General features: G+C 36.4%; 4 protein-coding genes across 5 annotated transcripts; 3 read left to right on the top strand and 1 right to left on the bottom strand.

The window, feature by feature from the left end:
• The first annotated feature begins 3178 nt into the window (after window positions 1-3178).
• On the top strand, window positions 3179-8704 carry LOC111801734 (ras-related protein RABA5a). Of its 2 annotated transcripts, XM_023685858.2 has the most exons (4): window positions 3247-3318; window positions 3824-3891; window positions 7673-8118; window positions 8253-8704. In XM_023685858.2, exons 3-4 carry the CDS (start codon window positions 7779-7781, stop codon window positions 8585-8587), a joined length of 675 nt encoding a protein of 224 aa, XP_023541626.2. In that variant the 5' UTR covers window positions 3247-3318; window positions 3824-3891; window positions 7673-7778; the 3' UTR covers window positions 8588-8704. The 2 variants fall into 2 exon arrangements, with proteins under 2 accessions (XP_023541627.2, XP_023541626.2); XM_023685859.2 differs by lacking the exon at window positions 3824-3891 and having other exon boundaries at window positions 3179-3318.
• Window positions 3887-6289, top strand: LOC111801733 (Pentatricopeptide repeat (PPR) superfamily protein). The gene has a single exon (XM_023685857.2). The coding sequence runs from the start codon at window positions 4068-4070 to the stop codon at window positions 6261-6263; it is 2196 nt and encodes a 731-aa protein (XP_023541625.2). The 5' UTR covers window positions 3887-4067; the 3' UTR covers window positions 6264-6289.
• A 2143-nt stretch (window positions 8705-10847) lies between the features above and the next one.
• Window positions 10848-15883, bottom strand: LOC111802088 (heterogeneous nuclear ribonucleoprotein 1). The gene is made up of 4 exons (XM_023686335.2): window positions 15684-15883; window positions 15111-15335; window positions 12547-13732; window positions 10848-11532 (listed from the first exon to the last, which is right to left on the bottom strand). Exons 2-4 carry the CDS (start codon window positions 15324-15326, stop codon window positions 11519-11521), a joined length of 1416 nt encoding a protein of 471 aa, XP_023542103.2. The 5' UTR covers window positions 15327-15335; window positions 15684-15883; the 3' UTR covers window positions 10848-11518.
• Window positions 15884-20026: 4143 nt separating this feature from the next.
• Window positions 20027-22838, top strand: LOC111801720 (thymidine kinase a). The gene is made up of 4 exons (XM_023685837.2): window positions 20027-20477; window positions 21543-21687; window positions 21843-21964; window positions 22144-22838. The coding sequence occupies exons 1-4, from the start codon at window positions 20155-20157 to the stop codon at window positions 22400-22402; spliced, it is 849 nt and encodes a 282-aa protein (XP_023541605.2). The 5' UTR covers window positions 20027-20154; the 3' UTR covers window positions 22403-22838.
• Window positions 22839-22917: the final 79 nt, after the last annotated feature.

Below are 22917 nucleotides of genomic sequence, written 5' to 3'. Positions count from 1 at the left end.
TTTTCAATTAAGTGATTTATGAGAAATAGTTATTCAGTAAATTTTAGTTTAATTTTGAAAAGTCTGAAATTTATTATTCATAGTATAAACTTATATATCAAATGGACCGTGACATTATTTTGTTGCACTTTTGTTATGAGCAGTATTTGACAATTCTCCACTAGAAAAGGATAACGGTAAAGACTGTAGTAATGTTGAAGAGACTCGAGTCAACATTGGCAAGATGGGGAAGGGACCATATAGGTATTTAGTAGCCGACGGGAACGAGGTCACTCCTCCCCGAACTTGCATAACATTATGAACCTATTTAAAAAGTTTGTCATTTTAAATGAAATAAATATATAAAAAGAAGGGCTAAAAGGCAATTTAATGAACTCATGGATTGGGTTTACTAACCATTTCTATATCACGGCTTTGTCGGATAATCATTTACAAAATAAGGTAAATTGATATGAACTACGACTAAGAAATTTTCATACCTCAAGGTCCAATTATAAGAACAAGAGTCAAGAAATTAGAACAAGATTTGTATACTTATTTTCAAGCTATAGTGAGTTCGTTAAAAGAAATTCTAGAAAACGTTGAAGACCTTCTTTATATGTGGTGCAAAGTTGAGTTATCTATTAAATATACTTTAATTTGCATTTAATGAACTTAGTTGAATTTATGAAACTGGTTAATCAGTACATTTCATTCCTTACATTATTTAATTATAATTTAAATATTTGTTGGTTATATTTAAACTAGTTTTTAACCTACGAATTAAGGTTATATCGTAATTCACATAGGTTACCATATTTCATCATTAACTAGACATTTTAATATGGAGGTTATGAATATTTCCATTTTAAGATGAGAGTAATGTGTCACATAAGTTAAGGTCGTCAAAGACTTGACTTCTTTTCTTTGGTTGTAGACATCACATTTTGGAATTAAAAAAAAAATAGAATTTATATTTTAGCGTTGTTGAGAGCTAAGTTTTTACTTTACAAATTCTTGTGGTTAAAATTTGTATGTTAGAGTCATTCCGATCGTAGGTTGCTTGTTGTAAATAAGACTTATTTTGCTTAATTGTTCTCGTAACTCGACTCCATAGAGTTTAGTTATCACTTCAGCCCAATCAACTTCATAATTGTTATATATGTTCCATAGTACATATGATTCTCGTGTAACTACTTATTCTCAAGACTTCCTTGTGTCTGAGTGTTGCTAAGTACGCCTTAGGTTTCGTTCAGCCGTTTAGCTTTTATTGGTTCAATATTGAGCCCCTATGTTATTTTATGTTTATAAGTAAATAATAATAATAAGATAAAAAAAGAAAAAGTTATGGGTACTTGGAGAAAGCATATTACATAGTGGTATTGATATGGATAGAAGAGGTTGTGTGTTTAAGCTAGGGGTGTACATTCAACCCCACAATCCGACAACCCGGACCAACCCAACCCGAACTACAAGGGTTGGGTTTGGGTTGGGTTGGATTAGCATTTTGGATATGGTTGGGTTCATTTTTCTAAACCCGAACTGAATCGGTTCGATTTCGGGTTCGTGGGTAAAACCTTCAGGTTGACCCGAGTCAAATTTAAATATATAAAATAAATTAAGAAATTTGATTTATAATAGGTTTGCGAGAGTGGTACTTTGGCGGGTCTAAGAAGATTCTTTTATATCAAATTATATTCTTTATATTTCTAAATTCTAGTTTAAATATATTTAAAGATAAACGAGCAATTCTAAATTCTAAATGTATTTATTTGGTAACATTATTATATCACAATTTATATAGGTATATATATAGATATATTATTTTTTAATAGTTTAGGCTCTCACTTTATCAAATCACGTATTGTTTTTTGGTTATATATAATATCTTTAAACTAATTATTATTTATTTAATTTGATGATATATCTTATATTTTTTTTCTATTTTAACCTATTTTCAAGAAATGTGGTATTTAACCTTATTTAAATTAGGTTTATGATATGTTAGAACTATATTAATATGTCACAATTTTTACTCGAACTATGTTAATATGTTACTATTTTCGTTTGTTTTTTTATTAAATTTATTATTATTTTTTTTAAATAATTATGGATTGATTTGTGTTTGTTTGTAAATTTTAAATATATTTTATATAAGATTATATCTGGATAATTATAAATTGTGGATAAATAAAACTTAAAAAAAAATAAAACTAACAACCCAACCCGAAAATAGAGGGTTGGGTTGGGTCGGGTTGTGAAAAGTTTCGGGTTGGGTTGGATTGGGTTACCAATCCAACCAACCCGAACTTTTGGTCAAAAAAAAAATCGCTCAACCTAACCCAACTCGGACCATGTACACCCCCAGTTTAAGCATAGGATTAGAAGCGTTTTAGGCCAATTAGGGGTGAGGGCGGGCAAGAAAATAGAAGTCCTTACTTATCACCGGCAGCTTGCTCAGGGTTCCAACCTCAACAGTTGGCAACTAAACACGAGGGTTGCACTCGTTGCAGGACTTAACCCAACACCTTACGGCACAAGCTGATGACAACCATGTACCACCTATGGCCGCGTTCCCGAAGGCACCCCTTTCTTTCAAGAGGATTCGTATGATGTCCCAAATTGATTGGGGAGGAGATCAAAACACCCTTGTGTGGAAGAACAAAACACCTTTTATAAAAGTGTGGAAACCTTCCCCTAGCAGACGCGTTTTAAAGCCTCGAGGGGAAGCCCGAAAGGGAAAGCCCAAAAATGACAATATCTGCTAGCGGTGGATTTGAGCCGTTACAATTCGTGACTTTCCAAAGCCCGCCTCATGGTATCCACATACATATATGTTGACCTAAAACGTATACTTTTTGTAGATGAATGCTTTTTTATTTCTTTAGAATGAACAATTATTATTATTATTTTTATTTTCTCGACATTTTTAGTTGATTATTATTATTATGTTTATTTTGTAAAAGAACCAAGTTTAGGGTTGACTCATCCAACAACTTAAACAAAAGTTCAAATTCCAGTCATACTCTTGATTGGGCGAAAATTTTAATTTCTATCTTAGAACTTTGAGATTTGTTCATGGTTGAAATCGGAAATTTTGTACTGTTTTGTTAAAGGAACTTGAGCGAGCGGGCCATTATTGTTATAGCTCAGCCCAGATTCTTGCTTCAGTTTCCAATTCAATCAATTCTGATTTTAGTACCGCTTCCGCTTCGAACGAAGAATCAGGATTCACGTCACTGCTCTTGCTGTTCCCATTATCATTATCTCACCAAGTGATGAACGTTGACGAAGCTGCTTCTTCCTCCCCGTAATTTGCAACCCTAACTCTCATTTCAGGTATTGATCTTCCCCTTTTCCTTTTTCATTTCAATCCCTTCGTACTCTTCAACGTCTTGCAGTTTTTTCGCTTTCAGCCTTCACTTGCTGCCCCCACGTGCCCACTCCGTTCTGTTTTTCCCTCATTCTGATCACTAGAACTCAAATTCAAATTAAGACGAACTTACCCATTGCCATTCCTCATCTCCAAATCTAACCCCCACTCTGTTGGAGTTTCATGTTCTTTTAAATTTTTCTTGGGACTTTTGCTTTCTGCAATTCTGGGTTTTGGTTGATGTTGGGAAACATGATTGTTGGTTTCAATGAGCTGTTTGATTTATGGAAATAGAGTTCATTTTCCTTTCACTTTTGTGTTGTTCGATTCTGGAGTGAACTCATCTTGATTCATCGTGCTATTCTAGTCTGAGCTTATTAAGATTTATGGGTTTCGGTGCCATTCTCTGGATTTCTGTTTATTTCTTTTCCCATGTCCCTTATATACTTGAATTCTATTTCTTCATTGTAGATAGGGAAGAGTTGATGTTTAGGTGGAATTACAGAATTTGACTTCCTGGAGGATCCAAATTTCAGAAGGTATTTTAAGATAGTATGATTCTATAGAGTTCTGTGAGGCTTGGACGATGGCTTAAGATATTATGATTCTGTTTTAGTTGGTGTTTTTCTGTGGGAAAAATCAAAATTTCTTGCAATATTTGTAAGCGATTATTCAACAGCAATTTAAAGTCAACCACCTGTACAATCTTCTATTAATGTATACTTCTTTTGGAAACATTGTTAAACGGACCAAAAATCTTTGTTCATTGGAGCCTAAGATTATTAATCATATTGAGAACTCTTGCAAATCTAGCTTCTTAGCTGGGAATATTGGAGATGGAAGTGGTTGTTCAACCAAGATGAATATTGAATCAGAGCGTGAATCCGAATGGGAGAGTTTACTTGAACCTTTTGATCTCACAAAGCTTAGAAAGTCCCACATTCTAATTACCCCTGTTCAACTTTGTAAATTGCTTGAGCTTCCACTTGATGTGCCCACATTGTTGGAAATATTTGAACGGGTGGGTGCCCAAAAGGCTTATTGCCATACATTTGATGTATACTATGTGCTAATAAATAAGCTTGGAACAATTGGGGAGTTCAAGGTTATAGATAAACTGTTAACACAGATGAAGGAAGAAGGGATTGTTTTTCGAGAGTCCATTTTCATGATCATTATGAAACATTATGGGAAAGCTGGACAACCTGGACAGGCAATTCGATTGCTGCTAGATATGAGAGCTGTCTATTCATGTGAACCGACTTTTGAATCTTATAACGTAGTTTTGGAAACACTCGTGACGGGCAATTGTCCAAAAGTTGCTACAAATGTTTATTATGACATGTTGAGTAAGAGTATTTCTCCCACTGTTTTTACTTTTGGCATTGTGATGAAAGCTCTTTGTATGATTAATGAGGTCGACTCTGCATGCTCACTCCTTAGAGACATGACAAAGCATGGATGTGTACCGAATTCTATAGTTTATCAGACGTTAATACATGCGCTATCCAAAAATAACCAAGTTAGTGAAGCCTTAAAGCTTTTAGAAGAAATGTTTGTTATGGGATGCATGCCTGATGTTCAAACCTTCAATGATGTTATTCATGGCCTCTGCAAGGTAAATAAAATTCAAGATGCAGCAAAATTGGTTGATCGAATGCTTCTTCGAGGTTTCAACCCAGATAGTATGACTTATGGTTTTCTGTTGCATGGATTATGTAGGATTGGAAAACTCAATGAAGCAAGAGCATTATTGAACAAAGTTCCTTGTCCAAATAATGCAATCTTGAATACGTTAATCAAGGGGTATGTTATGAGTGGACGACTTAAGGAAGCTCAAAGCTTTCTTAATGAGACTATGATAAACTTTGGTTTTGACCCTGATATTTTTACATACAACATCTTGATGCACGGGCTTTGCAAAGAGGGGAGTCTTGGTTTTGCTCGTGATTTGGTTAATGAGATGTCTAGGAGGGGGTGCAAGCCGAATGTGATCACATATGCAATATTGATTGATGGGCTTTGTAAAGCTGGTTGTCTTGAAGAGGCTGGTCTTGTTTTACATGAGATGTCAACAAAGGGATTGACTATAAATACAGTTATATACAATTGCTTGATATGCGCCCTATGTAGGAATGAGAAGGTTCATGCTGCTTTAAATCTGTTTCGTGAAATGCCCACGAAAGGTTGCAAGCCCGACTTATTTACATATAATTCTCTAATCTTTGGATTGTGCAAGGTTGATCAGATTGATGAAGCCTTCAGGTTGTTTCATAATTTGTTATTGGACGGTTTAGTTGCCAACAACGTGACTTATAATACACTGATTCATGCACTTTTGAGGAGGGGTGCATTCCAAAAGGCACTCGCACTTGTTAACGATATGTTATTCAGAGGATGCATCCTTGATAAGATTACTTACAATGGACTGATAAAAGCGTTTTGCAAAGCTGGGAATGTTGAAAAAGGATTGGAATTATACGAGAAAATGATAATGGATGGACTTAACGCCGATACGATATCATGTAATATTCTCATCAACGGGCTCTGTAAAGTTGGAAAAGTGGACCATGCATTTGAGTTTCTAAGAGATGCGATTAATCGAGGTTTCGCGCCTGACATAGTCACATATAACAGCGTTATAAATGGACTTTGCAAGGTTGGACGTATCAGGGAAGCCTTAAATCTATTTGATAGATTACAAGTCGAAGGTGTTCACCCTGATGCTTTTACGTATAATACTTTTATCAGTTGGCACTGTAAAGAAGGCATGGTGAATGATGCTTGTTTATTTTTTTATAGAGGTGTAGAGAATGGTTTTGTACCTAGTAATGTGACTTGGAATGTGCTGGTCAATACTTTGGTAAAACAAAGTCACGAGAATTTGTTTTTCGTGTCAGATGAGTTCTGATGATAAAATGCGCTCGTGTTGTGTTAGATGTTCTTCTGGTAATTACTCTTCTCTTGTCATTATTTATAACTGAAAAGTGTTTTCTGAGACATTTCAGTTTCTCTCTCGGAAGCATACATTTATCAGAATGTTTAGAAATATATGTAAATTAGCGAATTGCCAACGCCCTTAGAAACAAAATTACGAAGCTAAGGAAATTTTCACTTGATTGAATAAGTTTTGTGTGTGTTCATGCCTTGTTCATAGTAGCCTGACTTTGCTTGATTTGAGTCCCTTACTTTCACTGTTTTGCTCGATTATCGATTTATTTTCTTCTTTTGAAGAGTTTCATGATATAATAATTTGCACCAAAGTAGATATCATAGTATTTCTGCTTCTGTATGATCTTTGAAGAGGATTTATGATGTAGATTCTCCTATATCGCTTTCCAACCAAAATCGCCAAAACAAAAAAAGCTCTTATAGAAGACCACGAGATCGTCCTCTCCTTTTAAGACGATGATATCTGAGAATATAAGTTATGTGAGTGATGTTATTAGTTAGAAGAGTTTGTAAGGAAAGGGGGATTCTTTTCTCTTTTTTCACCAGCAAATGGGCAAGTAAAGAAAAACATCTGATCATGTGATTGCCTTTTGTTGCATCCTTTGCATGTGGACTATGAATTGATCTTGTCATGTCACTTTTCTCTGTGGACGATGAAATTGTGTAAATTAATATTTGAGTCTGGTCGTAAAGTGAGATATCCCACATTGGTTGGGGAGGAGAACGAAACACCCTTTATAAAGGTGTGGAAACCTTTCCCTAGCAGACACATTTTAAAGCCTTGAGGGGAAGAACGAAAGGGAAAGCCCAAAGAAGACAATATCTGCTAGTGGTGGGCCTGGGCCTGGGCCGTTACATAAAGAGACTCCAATCGTCACGTGTGACATTGGTAGTTACTCTTTTTTGTGCTTGTGTGTCTGTTCCAATGTTTCGCTCGAGAAAGTCATTCTTTGCTGGTGCCAAAATCTTGTATGTTGTTCCATCTCTATAAAGTATTTGAATGTATATAAAAGATGAGGAAAATACAGCTTATTTTGTGAATTCATATCGGTTACTGGATGATAAAACTGGGCTGGTCGCCCGCTGGTCACGTGCAAACGCATTGCTCTCAAGGTATTAAGTTTAATCTTGCTTGGCAATAGTATCCTATACATGTATATTGGTCTATTGGTGATATGTTACTCATTTAATAATAGAATGTCATAATATTGTCTATTGGCTTCAGAATATAGGTAGCTCATAGATTCTTTCTTTACTCCATCAAGTAAGTACTCACGAAATGTGTCTGCCAGCCTATTTTATACCTTTCCCTTCCTTTCAAGTTTCCCTTTGTATCTTCACGAATTCTATTTCTTTGATTGTGAATAGGGAAGAATTGCATCCTGATGTTGAATTTGAGTTTGTGAAGAACCCTGATTTCAGAAGGTATTTTGAAACTATTATGGTTCTATAGAGTTTGTGTGAGGTCTGAGCAATGGCTTTTTATTCTGAGGAGGAAAAAACAGAGGATTATCTTTTCAAGATTGTTTTAATTGGTGATTCAGCCGTGGGAAAATCGAATTTGCTCGCTCGATTTGCTCGAGATGAATTCTACCCTAACTCAAAATCAACCATCGGAGTCGAGTTCCAAACCCAAAAGATGGAAATAAATGGAAAGGAAATCAAAGCTCAGATATGGGATACTGCTGGACAAGAGCGATTTAGAGCTGTTACATCTGCTTATTATCGAGGAGCAGTTGGAGCTCTCGTGGTATACGACATTAGCAGGCGTCCGACCTTTGACAGCATTGGAAGATGGCTGAATGAACTTCACAGTGAGTATTATAATAACGATACGCTTTTTATTTGTAATGATATTGTCACGGTGTTAGGTTGTTTATGTCGGGAAGTTTTTGTCGTGTTTATAACCTGAAAGGACTGATTGGGTAATCGATGTTTTATTAAACAGCTCATTCCGACATGAACGTAGTAACCATACTGGTAGGCAACAAGTGTGATCTGAAGGATGGTAGAGAAGTAGGTACTGCTGAAGGGAAGGCTCTGGCAGAAGCTCAAGGTCTGTTCTTCATAGAAACCTCGGCCCTCGATTCCTCGAACGTAACGAACGCTTTCCAGACAGTCGTGAAGGAGATCTACAGCATACTGAGCCGAAAAGTTATGATATCTGACGAACACAAGAAGAAGGATGGGAGGTGGATGGAGAATGGAAGAAGTACCGTAGTGTTACATGGAAAGGAGGAAGTAGAAGAGGACGCCAAAAGAGGTAGCTGTTGCTCATCTTAGTACTTTACATATTCCATTGCTCTGAAACACTGTATCTTATGTTGTCTTCTCTGTAAACAATGTTCATGTTTGTACTTGAAAATTAGTAGGTGTTATTGATTTGATTTGATTTGATTAGAGTAGCTGGAGGAGTCGTGTTTGTACTTAAAAACGATTCCAGGGACGGGGGCAGGAATATGTTCTCGTACTGGTTTAGCTGACGGGAAAAAATTAATTAACAAAACGTTCCAAAAAATAATCATATAATAAATTACATTCCATCCTTGTTGAAGAGTGGGTCGCACGCTTCTCAGAGTGAAAACATGAAACATAAAGAATAGTTCTTAATAATAAAAATTTAGATATGTTTCGCAAGTTTAATTAAAATAATTGACCTATTGAAAAGTCTGATTATCGTGTGATTGTATTAGGTAAGTTTTACACCGTTCAACCTGTACCGTTAGTAAAAAACAAAATGGGCAAATAAAAGCATACATAAATCTATATATTGTAGCGAATATATATATATATATATATATATATATATATATATATATATATATATATATATAAAACCATGCCAACCATGCCGGTTTGATTTTACCTATTTTTCAACTTCTAGATAAATCTCACCAATTTCTTGCAAGTCGTTATAAATCACATGATTTTCATTGCTCATCAACTCCGTTCTTACTCACTCTCTCCGTTCTTACTCACTCTCTAACTCGAATAAAGGAATTGAATTCTACACTCGTTAGAAAGTTGTTATGATTCAGTGATCGTCATTGCATTTTGATTGAAACTAAGGGGTATTGTTGCCCTGTTTGGTCTTAGCTTGTCATCGCACACCGAGATTTGTGAGCAATCGACCACAGCTAAGTCGGTAAGTCCTTGATATGAATTTTTATGAGTTTGGTGGCTATTTTATGTTAGATTTCATTAAGCATGGGTTGTGCAACCATCAAATTGGTAGAGGTGTTAGGATAACCACCGTAGCTCGGCCACTGCCATTGAGCTATGCTGCAGTGAGTTGGTGTGGATCACTAGAGAATAACGAAAGGAAACGTGCAAGGATGCTAGCTTGTGCATTCGATTTGGTTCAACATGCGCCTTGGTTCGTTTCGATGCATGGAAGCGGTTCGGGTCAACAATCAATTAATTTACGGTCAACAGTTTAGTTGGATCGATTGAATTCAAGTTTTTCTCTTGATTCGTTTTTAAGACCTGTTTACCCTGGATTTGCGTAAGAGACATGACCTATTGGCATGCATAAAAATTAAAACAATTACCTATCTGTATGCATAGAAATTGTAGTAATTTGATATATGTGTACAGAGAATTACGTTTCTTACTTTGATTTAAATTGAGTGAAATTTTGTTGAAATTTTCATTGTTTTCTTTTGCACGTGTTTTCATTGCATAGTCCATTGGTATTAATGTAGCTTTCGAATCTTCGAATTTTGACCCATTTTGTAATGGTTACAAATGATTTAATCCAAGTCTTTTATACATGTGAGTGGGGTCATCCTATAGAATAAGTTTGTATACGATTGGACAATAAAGTATTTACCTCTCTATCAATCTATTAATTGAGAAGATTAATATTCACAGGAATATTATATGCGACTTGATTTTAGTCTAAGAGTTATGAACTCTTGCGGTGAAGATTTGTTCTTTGATACATGGGTGAGAATGACTACTTGCATGATATTTGAGGATTTATTGTACCTCTCTGGACACTTGACTATGATGGGTCTAAAGGGAGTGTGCCTGGTGGGCTCACGCTCGGATGTGAAGGTCATGTGTAGGAAAGTTCTACACATCCAATTTGTCTGACTGAAGGTCACCTATATGATAGTATTAAATGATAGGTCCATAATCATGATTCCATATGTTTGCATTCCCTAATTCAACCTATTATGTTTGCATATGTTTGCATTCCCTAGTCCCAAAGCGGGGTCACTCACTACTCCAATATTATTGTATTAAAGGATAGGTAAATGTTTACAATCCTTGACCCCAAAGTAAGATCACTTACCGAATATTTCTTAAAATACTCAAACCACGTGCTACTTTTATATTTTAGGTAAAGGCAATGCACCCTGTAGCCGTTAAAATATTCAAACCATATGCTACTCCTTTATTTTAGGTAAAGACAACGCACCATTGCACCCGATTGATGGTAGCATTGTAAATAAAAACCATAGCACATGCATAAAGTAATCGCAGATAATTTGTAGATCCGTTTTTGCTGTAAAGTAAGAAAGAATTGGATGGAAGGTAGATGGAGAGTATGATCTATCTCTAAATAAATCAACCTCAGTTTCATACAATCAATCACATGAGAAGTAAAAACCCAGAACCGCTAATAATAATAACAAGAGATGAAACAACAAGAAGAAAGCCTGAATGAGTTGTTCTAAAACGAACCCGAAACCAAAGAAAAGAAGAAAAAATATGATGTCGATTCGTTCGTGTGACACCGTTTCTTTGTCGGAGTAACGTATGATCATACCTTACCCACAATCCAATTATACATATCAATCAAATCAAATTACAAGTAAAGAAAGGAAGAAAAGACCTATATTTTCAAGCTCAATCCAAAAACCAAACCCTCTGGAACCTGCTTTCTTTTATGGGACACTTTCTCAAAACAGAAAACAAATTAGTTCTCACAGTATCATATCATCATATGGGAGGAGGGGGAGGAGGAGGAGGGGGAGGAGGAGGAGGGGGAGGAGGAGGAGGAGGCGGAGGTGGAGGAGGAGGCGGAGGTGGAGGAGGCGGAGGAGGAGGAGGAGGAGGAGGAGGAGGAGGAGGAGGAGGGGGAGGAGGAGGAGGAGGCGGAGGTGGAGGAGGAGGAGGCGGAGGAGGAGTGTATCACAATTACCAAAAACATCATCACCTACTATTATAAAACTCTTGATTTCTGTTGCTTCTATCTTCTTCTTCCTAAGCAGCAATTCCTGAATCAAACAAACATTTCACCATTCATAAACAGATCTTGTTCAAGTAACGTCGTTGCGTTTTAATCATGCTTAAACTGATATCAATAAGCTCGAAGATCTAATGTTTGTAGAGATGTAATGCACCGCTAGCAGATATTGTCCTCTTTGAGCTTTCCCTTTCGAGTTTACCCTCAAAGATTTTTAAAACACGTCTACTACTAGGGAGAGGTTTCCACACCCTGTAGAGAGTGTTTCGTTCTCCTCCCCCCCCAACTGATGTGGGATCTCATAATCCACCCCCATTCAGGGTCCAGCGTCCTCGCTGACACTCATTCCTTTCTCCAATCGATGTGGGACCCCTACCAAATCCACCCCCCTTCGGGGTCCAACGTCCTTACTGGCACACCGCCTCGTGTCTACCCCCTTCAGGGAACAGCCTCTTCGCTGGCACATTGCCCGGTGTTTGACTTTGATACCATTTGTAATAGCCCATTCCCACCGCTAGCAGATATTGTCCTCTTTGGGTTTTCCCTTTCGGGCTTACCCTCAAGGATTTTAAAACGCATCTACTAGCAAGAGGTTTCCACACTCTTATAAAGGGTGTTTCGTTCTCCTCTCCAACTGATGTGGGATCTCACACAATCCACCCCCCTTCAGGGCCCAACGTTCTCGCTGGCACTCATTCATTTCTCCAACCGATGTGGGACTCCTACCAAATCCACCCCCCTTCAGGGCCTAGCGTCTTTACTGACACATCGCCTTGTGTCTACCCCCTTCAAGGAACAACCTCCCCATTGGCACATCGCCTAGTGTCTAGCTCTGATATCAGTTGTAACAACCCAACCCCACCGCTAGCAGATATTGTCCTCCTTGGGATTTCCCCTTCGAACTTACCCTCAAGGTTTTGAAAACACGTCTACTGGGGAGAGGTTTCCATACTCTTATAAAGAGTGTTTCGTTCTCCTCCCCAACCGATGTGGGATCTCACATGTAACGACGATAAAAGAACGAAAGAGATAGAGAGAGATTCACCTCTATTCGACTGTGTATTAGAAACACCATATCCAACAGTATAACCAGAAGCATTGTTTCTACTAATAACATCTGAAGCAGCATTGCCAAGCCCAAACCCAATTGAGGAAGAATCCTCAAGCTCTGTGGGCAATGACTGCCAACTTGAATGCCCATAAAATGAGTTTCCTTCTTCATTATTCCCATGAACTTCATCATAAATATTTGGTGCAGAGTACAAAGAAGCTGAAGAAACATTGCTTCTAATGCTTCTACCATAACCTACAACGCTTCCTCCGTTTCCAAACTCGACATTACCAGCACCATTGAATGGAGAAGAACCTGCGTTTTCGCCATGACCTACACCCCAAAGCCCTCCAATGCCGTTCAATGAACTCGTTCCCGTATGCACACCACCAGAGCCAGGAAACGTCCTCAGGTGCGAGGCATTCGTACCAGCCGAGTTACCGACATTTCCCCACAGATTCTGAACCGATGAGCTTAAAATAGAACCATTACCTCCACTGCCTCCGCCATATACCATGGGGCTTGGACTACCATACCTATTTAAATTTCCACCATAGGAAGAACTCATTACCCGTCCGTAAATGAGGTTAGAACTGCCATTGGGACCGGTCCCATAGTTCAGGTTCAACCCTGCGTCGAGATTTAGACCTATTCCATAACCAGGACTAATTGGAGACAGCCCACCCCGACCGACCGTAACAGGACTAAACCTACCATCAGATCTCAGTCCATATCCCCCAACTGAGGTTGTGTTATATCCTTGATTATAACCACTTAAATAGCTACCAACTCTACCAAAACTGTAAGGGTATGCACCTAATTGATTTCGATTTGGCACTGGTGATAATTCTTTTGGAACAGCTCTCTTAACCTCAACCATTTTACCATTGAGTTCATGAAATGTTTTGTATAACACTTTCTCCACCGATTCCTCCGACTCGTACGTGATAAATCCAAAGCCTCTCGGTCTCTGAGTATTGTGATCATACATCACCACGGCATCTGTGATCGTTCCAAACTGATCAAAATATTTTTTAAAGTCACTCTCCGTAACTGTTGATGCCAAACCCCCTACAAATATCTTCTTTGTGCGAGTCGGGCCAGGTGACCCAAGGATACCGGTATTGTTCCTGCTCAAAATGTTCTGATCGTCTCGAGGAACAGCCTTCTTTGCTTCAACCTAAAACAAAAAAATCAATATCGAAACATGAACATGATAAACTTTACTCTAATTACGATACAAATAGATATATCTTGACGCAACAAAATGTATCATTTTAATATAAGCAGTGAACATCACATGTAAATCCTAATGTCCGTGCATCCACGAACTCCATAAGATATCGAGCCCCCGAATTTTCACAAATCTGAGTTTCAATTCTTCCGATGTCCTTTCTCGGTCGAGGGTATAGCTAATTACCATTGAGTTATGCTCACTTGGACTAGTTTCAAACCATTCCTTTACTGTCATCGTGCTTATTACCTTTTCTAGAACATGTATAAACAATCGGTTCCCGAAACGATTGAAATTCGGGGCAAATGCAGGCGGCATTGTACTTCCACAAAAATATGAACAGCCACATGAAACAAAATTCACCCTGATAAAATGCAGACAGCCAAATCTTCCCATCCAAAGCTCCAAAGGAAAATTATAGTTTATATGTTTTTCAACACAAAAGTGATTCGACGTTAACTAGTGTTAGGAACCACGACTCTCCACAATGGTATGATTGTGTACTGTTTGGTTTCCCAAAAGGTCTCATACTAATGGAGATGTATTCGTTACTTATATACCCCTAAATTAACCAATGTGGGACACACCACTTGAGTCACTTTTGACTACACCTTCGAGGCTCACAACTTCTTTGTTACATTTGAGGATTCTATTGATATGGCTAAGTTAAGGGCATGACTCTGATACCATGTTAGGAATCACAGACCTCCACAATGGTATGATATTGTCCACTTTGAGTATAAGCTCTCATGGCTTTGCTTTGGGCTTCCCCGTAAGGCCTCATACCAATGGGGATGTATTCCTTACTTATAAACCCCTAAATTAGCCAATGTAGGACACATCCTTTGTTCGACACTTGAGTCACTTTTAACTACACCTTCGAGGCTCACAACTTCTTTATTCGACATTTGAGAATGCTATTCACATGGCTAAGTTAAGGGCATGACTTTGATACCATGTTAGGAATCCCGGACCTCCACAATGGTATGATATTGTCCACTTTGAGTATAAGCTCTCGTGAGTTTGCTTTTGGCTTCCCAAAACGGCCTCATACTAATAGAGGCCTCATACTAATAGAGATGTATTCCTTAATTATAAACTCAGTATCATTCCCTAAATTAGCCAATGTACGACTCCCTCCCAACAATCCTCAACAAGATATTCAAATTCTCATCCCGAGTTGTGGAACTCAAAAAAATGTAAATGTAAGAAGAGTTCTGACAAGTTTCAATCATGATGAACACCAAAGAACAATCAAGAAAACCATGATCCTTCCATGAGCATATTGATTAGCAAAATCAAAAGAAGAATTCAAAAAACTTACAGTTCTTCCATCAATAACATGCTTCTCCAATACAACTCTAGCTGCAACAACAGGGTCAGAAAACACGACGAAACCGAAGCCACGAGCACGGCCAGTGTTCCGATCCCTCATGATCATCACCTCCACCACTTCTCCATAGGTTTGAAAATACTGTTTAAGTCGATCTTCATCTGTGTCCCACGAAATACCCCCAATAAAAAGCTTGCCAGGATCCATGAGCCCACTCTACAAATCCATCCCAACTAACCCCATCAAATACCATTCAACAAAATGAATCCACAAACCACACACCAATAGCATATCTTAAACACAAACAATCCAAAGAAGCATTGATTAGGGGAAGCCTCAGAATGCAAGCTAAATTAAACAAACAAATGATTGAAATCAGATTCGATCTCAGAACATCGGAGCGGCCAGGATGGATCTAGAAGCCAGAAATGCTCAAAAGGGCAAAGGAAGAAAAGGGAAATGAGCGGAGAGGTCAAAATTGAGAGGAAATGAGTTTTGATTGAAAACCCAGAAAGCATTGGAGTAAAAGGATTGCAAGAAAAGAAGAAAGAATAAAAAACTTACCGAAATGAAAAGGACCCAGGTAGGAAGTGTAGAATCTAAGATCTAAGAGAAGGCATAATAAGAAGAGAGGGCGAGAGGCCCTCCTTTTTGCTATCTCTTCCTTCGGTTCCAGTTACTGTTTTGGTTTATGTTCAACATAAATATGCAATATCAAGTAAGGTAACCAAGGGTATATATGAAACAGAGAGGTGAAGGATATTTGTGTAAGAAAAGGAATTTGCATCTGAAATGCCCCAATATTTGCTATACACTTATATATATATATCTATCTAGCTAGGGAGAGAAAAAAACCAGACCTGGCTGATTTTATTTTTTTTAATTTTTTTAAATTTTTTAAATTTTAATTTTTTTTTTTATTTGAGAATAATTATTGATTTTGTGGATTGGAAGTAGTCAATGTGAATTAAAAAAAAAAAAAAAATGAAGTTTTTAGTGTTAATTGCCCAAATTACTTACTGTGGAGGCAAGGAATGAGCCATTTTAGGATGAACTTAGCTTATCCACTCTTTTTCAATTTTTTAATTCAATCAAATTAATAAAAATAATTTAAATTTTCTATTTTCTACTCTTATATTTTTTTTTAAAGAAGAAATCTATAATAATTAAGGAAGACCGTTACTAATCTTTTATTTTAATTTCTTTTACTAAATTTCATTAATATTTTTTTAATTTTTTTTAAGAAATTAAAAATATTTTTACTGTTAGGTTAGTATCATGCTTTTAAAAAAATATTTATTAAATATTAAGGGAACACTCCTTACCTTAAAAAAAAAAAAAAATTCTAACATTTCATGGATTATCTCTAAATTTTTTAATCATGCGTTTAAAAGTTCATAAGTATTTTTAAGGGTTTTTTTTTTTTTAATTGAAACGTATAATTTTTTTAAAATTTTATTAAACAAGTTTTTTTTTAAAAAAAAATTTAGTCTATTTAATTATTTAATTCATACGTGTAACACAAAAAATCAATATTTTATTAAAAAAATTCTAAATTATAGGTGTCACAGACCTGTTAAAAAGATTCTAGTTCAGAAATAAGTAACAAATTCGAACATTTAATTTCTTAGTTAGAGAGATAATTTTCCTCCCAAATACATAAACAGTATATACAAATATTTTTAGTTCAACAACATATTCGACGATAAATTCAAACATTTAACCTCTCGATCGAGAACATTTAAATTATTTAAATCCATGTAATTCTTTTCGAATCAAAATTTTTTAGTACGAAAATAGAGAGTAGAGGAAAAGAAAAAGTGGGTAAAGACTAAAGGGATTGCTTGTGGTCACACACATGGAATACAAAGCTACAATTTCACAAGTTTTCCCTGTATTCCCTTCACTTTTTTTATTAAAATATATATTTACATTTATTAAAATTCATTTACAGAACCGAACCCAATCAAGCATAGTTCAACGATAACTTTACAGTCAGAAATTCTTTTTTTATATTATTTACCCACATCGATTGGAAGAAGGAAAGAGTGACAGTGAGGATGTTGGCCCCAAAGGGGGTGGATTGTGATGTCTCACATTGGATGGGGAGGAGAACAAACCACCATTTACAAGGGTCGGGAAATCTTTCCCTACCATACGTGTTTTAAAGCCTTGAGGGGAAGCCCGAAAGGGAAAGCTCAAAGGGATCAATATCTGTTAGCGGTGGATCTGGGCGTAACAAATATATATTATACATAGGGTTATTATAGTTTTTAATTAATAATATATTAAAAGCTCAAATTTATTTAGAAAATTTGATACCTACCTTATTATAACAAGTTACTTTAAATGTTTAAAGCATGTGATTGTATTTTATAAATTAATACTAAAAGTTCAATTATTCTTTTTTTCTTTTTTTAGAATTTGATGATAAATATAATATTTAAATGATTAGATAAAATAAAATAAATGACTATATATATATATATTACAATTCCTAATGCTTTATTTTGATTATTTTTCTATTTAATTTTATATTGTATATCGATTATAATTAGTATTTATATGTATGAAACCAATTTATAAATTTTAATTAAAAAAAGAATATGAAATGAAGCCAAAACAATAGCTACCAACCACATAACACAACAAATTCAAACTACAAAAAAGATTGGGTTTAACTTTTGTAAAACTAAAAGATTCGGGTCAGTTTGTTGGTAAACTTTTTTTGTTGGGTTTGTTAGGAATCATGACTTTGTTGGGTCGGTTAGGAATCCTGACTCTCGACGATGGTATGATATTATCCACTTTGAGCATAAGCGCTCATGGCTTTGCTTTTAGGCTTCCCCAAAATTTCATACCAATGAAGATATATTCTTTTCTTATAAATCCACGATCATCCCCTAAATTAAAGATCGGGAGTTAAAATGGCTTTTTTAGATTTAATTATATTTTTTAACATTAACTTTAGCTTTCAAGCATGATGAAATTTGATATTGCTTTTTAAAATAGTATTAATGCATTTTTTTTTTTACTAAAAGTAATTTTAGATCAGATAATAATAAGCGTAAAAAAGAAACAAGAACGAGAATAAATATGAAATGAGCTCGATACACTGACAAACAAATATTGAAATTATGTAAGTTGAGTACATAGTTAACCTCCCTATTAAAATAGTTAGTTAATGATGGAATATGACAACCGTTGTAATATAATTTAACTCTCCTACTAAGAATAACTTAAATGACAAACAAATATTGAAATTATAATTAAAATAATACAATAAAGGAAATGTGTTATTTAGTAACTATCCTTTAATTAAGTTCCATAAATTCAGTTATGAGTTCATTAAATGCAAATTAAAATGCATTTAATGTATCTCTATCTTGAAGTTCGACTTTGCACAAGGAAGAACTTGAACGTCTTCAAAAATTTCATTTGATGAGCTCACCATAACTTGAATATAAGTGATTAAAGCTTGTTGTAACTTCATGACTCTCGTCCTTGTAATTGGACCTTAAGGTATGGAAATTTCTTGGTCGTGGTTCATAGCAATAACTAAAATGCGGAAGAAACTATCTATGACTTTGTTTCATGGCCTCTTTAGCAGATGTCATCATCCGTACATGAGTCGCTTGCATTTATGTAGAAAAAAGTTAATAATTATAGAACAGGTATTTAAAAATACTAGTAAGTGATGTCATTGTTGGGGTTGAAAAAATGCGAACATATGTAACTATAGTTTCACGTTTTAATGTGACCTAAAATCATGTCTACAACCTTAGGTTCAAAATTTATTCTCGAGTGGGTTTGGTTGTATAGTACTTCTCTACACATGCAGGTAGACCCATTAGGCAAATCCCTCATTTTCGTATACTACTTCTCTACACGCGTTGTCAGACACCACGGAGGAAAATGCCCGCATGATATCATGGCGAACATAGGTATCAAAGGTATGCATCCGTACTAACATAACATAATGGAGAAGTATCCCGATGCACATGACATATATAAATAAATGAGGTCCCCATGGCTTAAAATCAAAGCATATACTACGAATCATTTCATTATTTATTTCATTCATGTCATAGTACACACATGAGTCATGTATGCATAGTGTCACAACTTCACTGACAGAAAGTAGGTTGTGATCCCCACACATAAGACAAACAAGGTGAGACCATTCGACTACGTGAGGGACAAGATTGAGAAGTGTCATTTGCGACCGAGGATGATGGTGCATCACCCGCAATGAAACTAAGTCGAGGCATATACAAGGTTCCAGAGAATGAGGCGATACGAGTGTCGAAGACAAGCTAAAAAATGGCTGGGTAGGGCCCCAAACCATAACCTAAGAAATTGGAGTTTCGATATGAGTTTCGTATGCGGCTCACGAATTAAGTCTGTCGATATGAAAGATGAAAGCTCACCAATTTGGTATCAATCGAATACTTGACAGACTATGCACAAAGATGTATGTCTGCTCGCCAAAAATGACGGCTACTCAAGAAGAATTGAAAATGCTTTCAAGAGGCATGGTGTTAACTCTCCACCACCTTAGGCCCTATGGCCTAAGTGAGCTATCTTGTGGCATGTATGAGTGTCATAGCATAGGCGAGTGTCACAAGATAAGCATCTCAGACGTCTTCTTTTGAGAAAGGTCTTTCAAGGCGAATGTCGTTTTTTTATTTATTATTATTTTTTTTTAACTTAATGGTATTTTTTAGATTTTTTTTAGTTAAAAAAAATATTATTTAAACTTTTAAAAATTTAGATATATATATTTGAAAAAATGTAAAGTTAAAAAAGGGTATTTGTATTAATTTAATTTGAATTTTAGATTAAAAAAAAAAAAAAAAAAACATTTAATTTTGTATAATTTAATTCAATTCTTATTGCTGAGCTGGGAACGTAGCTTCAACAAAGCAGAGTTTGGGGCAAACCAAACCCCAACCTCTCCGCTCTCCAAATCAAAATTTACAGACCTTTCTCAACCCTTTGCCAAAACCCCATCAAAACCCTCCTCAATACGCTTATGCTACCCATTTCTAAGATGAAATCCTTCGTATCATCATCATCTTTCTCAACCCTCTCGCCCTATTTCCCCATTACCGCTTCTCCAACCCTCTCTTTGGCTTCTAAATCGACGCAATGCAACCCTATATTCACTCAGTTGTCCAATTTTTTCTCTCTGAAAACGCCCAGAAACCAGGGGTTTTCAACCCAGAAACGAAGTGCCCGAATGGTAGCTTCTTTGTCACCGCCCTCCGGCGAGGTTCATGTGATAGTAGGGCCGATGTTTGCTGGGAAAACAACCTCCCTTCTTCGGCGGATTCAGTCCGAGAGCATCAATGGCAGGTATTTTATGCTCTGATTTTGTGCTTCTATTCATTAATCTAATGGGTTGCGAGTGTTTATTGTAATGTTTTCTCTAGTCTCTTTTGGACTTGTCTCGCTTGTATTTCTAAGTTTCTACGATTAATGGAAATGGGGCTTATTGGTATGATAGTAGGTGGTAAGTTTGCTAATAGATTGGGAGAATTTGTATTGGCTTCAATAATAGCATGAGGGTATCCAATAAGAAATGAGAAGAAATTGGCATTCTAAGGTTGTGTTAAGATGCTCTAATACCAGAATGAGAAACAAAAATGGGATTGAAAGTCCTCTGTTCCGTTCTCTGTCACTTTCTTCCGTTCTTCCGTTCTTCCTCTTCTCCCGCTCTGATACCATGTTAAGAATGAACCTATATCTCTCTTTCTTAACAGTTTTGAACGGTTCTAATATGATTATTCTTGTCTATGCGTACAAATTCTCAATAATAGAGTCATGCATATTGGTGATAAACGAGGGGTTAGGCTGAAATATGATGTGGGTTTTGGCCTCTTGATAACGAATGAGTTAATCGGGGGAATTGACAAGCTGAGTTATGATTCTTTGGGGGAAATGCTCTAAAAAGAAGCACAAAAAATAACTAAATCCCAAACTTTCCCTAGTTTTCCTTAGCTCTTTTGAAAGAATTTCCCCTTTAACGTAGCTCTCAACACTCTAGAAGGCAGCCCTTTTAACATTAGACCATATGACCTTGACTCTTTCTTTGAAACAAGGCTATTGATACATAGACATTGTTGCACCAAGTTCTAAGGTCTAACAGTTTCCATTTGAACTGTAAAATAAAGAAACATTCAAGAAGTAGGCGACTTGCATTTTCACAATGCCTTTTGGCTTTTGCAAATGTATGCACCAGTTCAGTTGGATTGTACAATTTGGCGTTAGATCTTATAATTTGGAGATGATACAAGAGTTCACTGGTGATCACCTACTTGGGATTTGATAACTTGGATTGAATTTGTGCTATGATGTATCTTGATTGGTGTAGAAGCCTCTTTTTTGGGTACAATTCATAAGAATTATTATTTTTTACAGAAGTGTAGCCATTATTAAGTCGAATAAAGACACAAGATATGGACTGGATTCGATTGTGACGCACGATGGCATGAAGTTGCCTTGCTGGGCATTACCGAACTTATCGTCTTTCAAACAAAAGTTTGGTGAAGGTGCTTATGACAAGGTATGATAATCCTACCTTCTTAAGGGAAGCTTGATATCTCTCTATGAGGCTAAAGATTTGGTTTGCAGTTAGAATGAGCAGATAGCTGACTAATTGGGCATACTGATTTTCCTGTAAACTAAATTTTTAGTTCGGTTTTGATAATGGTATGATAGCTAGATGTGATTGGAATTGATGAAGCTCAATTCTTCGATGATCTTTACGATTTCTGTCGTGAAGCTGCTGATATGGATGGCAAAACAGTAATAGTTGCTGGGTTGGATGGGGATTACTTGAGGTATTATCAAAGTTACTGGCGTAGTTTTCGTTCGTTCATTCGAAATATTTGAATTATTTTCTTCAAAACTGATGGCCTGTACACATTCAATAAAATGTCATATTGATTTAAACTGAATACGCATTAGTAACTCAGCTAAAGCTTTTTTGTGTTGGGGTTTATCTGAAAAACATGAACAGGAGGAGCTTTGGTTCAGTTCTTGATATAATTCCGCTTGCCGATTCTGTAACAAAGTTAACTGCTCGATGCGAGATCTGCGGGAATCGAGCTTTCTTTACATTAAGGAAGACAGAAGAAAAAGAGACGGAGCTGATTGGTGGTGCTGACACGTATATGCCCGTATGTCGACAACATTATGTTAGCGGGCAAGTAGTGATAGAGACAGCAAGAACTGTAGTAGAAGAAGCACACAAGGTTGAGTTTACGACCACAGCATAGTTGTTCCTAGTAGTAGGTCTGCAGAATCACATACAGCCCAGCAGCCTATGCCGAAACATAGCAGTTGTTCGGTTGTCCCGACGACTATGGTAAACAAGGAATAGGCGATTTTGGGAACGGATGGAATTACGGTGAGCATTTAGTCAGAGTTGAAGAGAAGAGTGTAGCAGCAGGGGGAGGGAGGGCGTTGTGCTGTAGGTTTAGAAAATGGGATTGTTTTCATGGATTGGATGATAGGGAAAAAGGAGTGAATGGTATGTCATATGTATTTGTGTTAGTTGAAAACTCAATTCATTATTGAGGGAGGAGGAGACATTCATGTGTGTATTATTGGGTAAGTTGTTGATCACACACCTGTTTCTTGTATTCTCAGTTTCCATTGCAATATAGCAACTACTTTTCATAATTAAATAATGAAAAAGTTGTTTGGGTCTGACCTATACATGTTGAAAAGTTAAAAGAAAAGTTATATTTTCTTCGAATGCATGTGATAGGATCGTGAGATCTCATATTGG

This window comes from Cucurbita pepo, chromosome 9 (genome assembly GCF_057944985.1).
Source record: "Cucurbita pepo subsp. pepo isolate OVF chromosome 9, ASM5794498v1, whole genome shotgun sequence".
Lineage (NCBI taxonomy): Eukaryota > Viridiplantae > Streptophyta > Magnoliopsida > Cucurbitales > Cucurbitaceae > Cucurbita > Cucurbita pepo.
The sequence above is the reverse complement of the archived record's forward strand: the minus strand, read 5'-3'. Positions and strand labels throughout refer to the sequence as shown.

Excerpts from the sequence above, each read along its gene's own strand:
- LOC111801734 (XM_023685859.2), top strand. The coding sequence starts at position 7,779 with ATGGCTTTTTATTCTGAGGAGGAAAAAACAGAGGATTATCTTTTCAAG. Across the intron at positions 8,119-8,252 it reads ATGGCTGAATGAACTTCACA|CTCATTCCGACATGAACGTA; the intron begins GTGAGTATTATA and ends TTTATTAAACAG.
- LOC111801720 (XM_023685837.2), top strand. The coding sequence starts at position 20,155 with ATGCTACCCATTTCTAAGATGAAATCCTTCGTATCATCATCATCTTTC. Across the intron at positions 20,478-21,542 it reads TCCGAGAGCATCAATGGCAG|AAGTGTAGCCATTATTAAGT; the intron begins GTATTTTATGCT and ends TATTTTTTACAG. Across the intron at positions 21,965-22,143 it reads TTGGATGGGGATTACTTGAG|GAGGAGCTTTGGTTCAGTTC; the intron begins GTATTATCAAAG and ends AAACATGAACAG.
- LOC111802088 (XM_023686335.2), bottom strand. The coding sequence starts at position 15,326 with ATGGATCCTGGCAAGCTTTTTATTGGGGGTATTTCGTGGGACACAGAT. Across the intron at positions 13,733-15,110 it reads ATGTTATTGATGGAAGAACT|GTTGAAGCAAAGAAGGCTGT; the intron begins GTAAGTTTTTTG and ends TTTTTGTTTTAG.
- LOC111801733 (XM_023685857.2), top strand. The coding sequence starts at position 4,068 with ATGTATACTTCTTTTGGAAACATTGTTAAACGGACCAAAAATCTTTGT.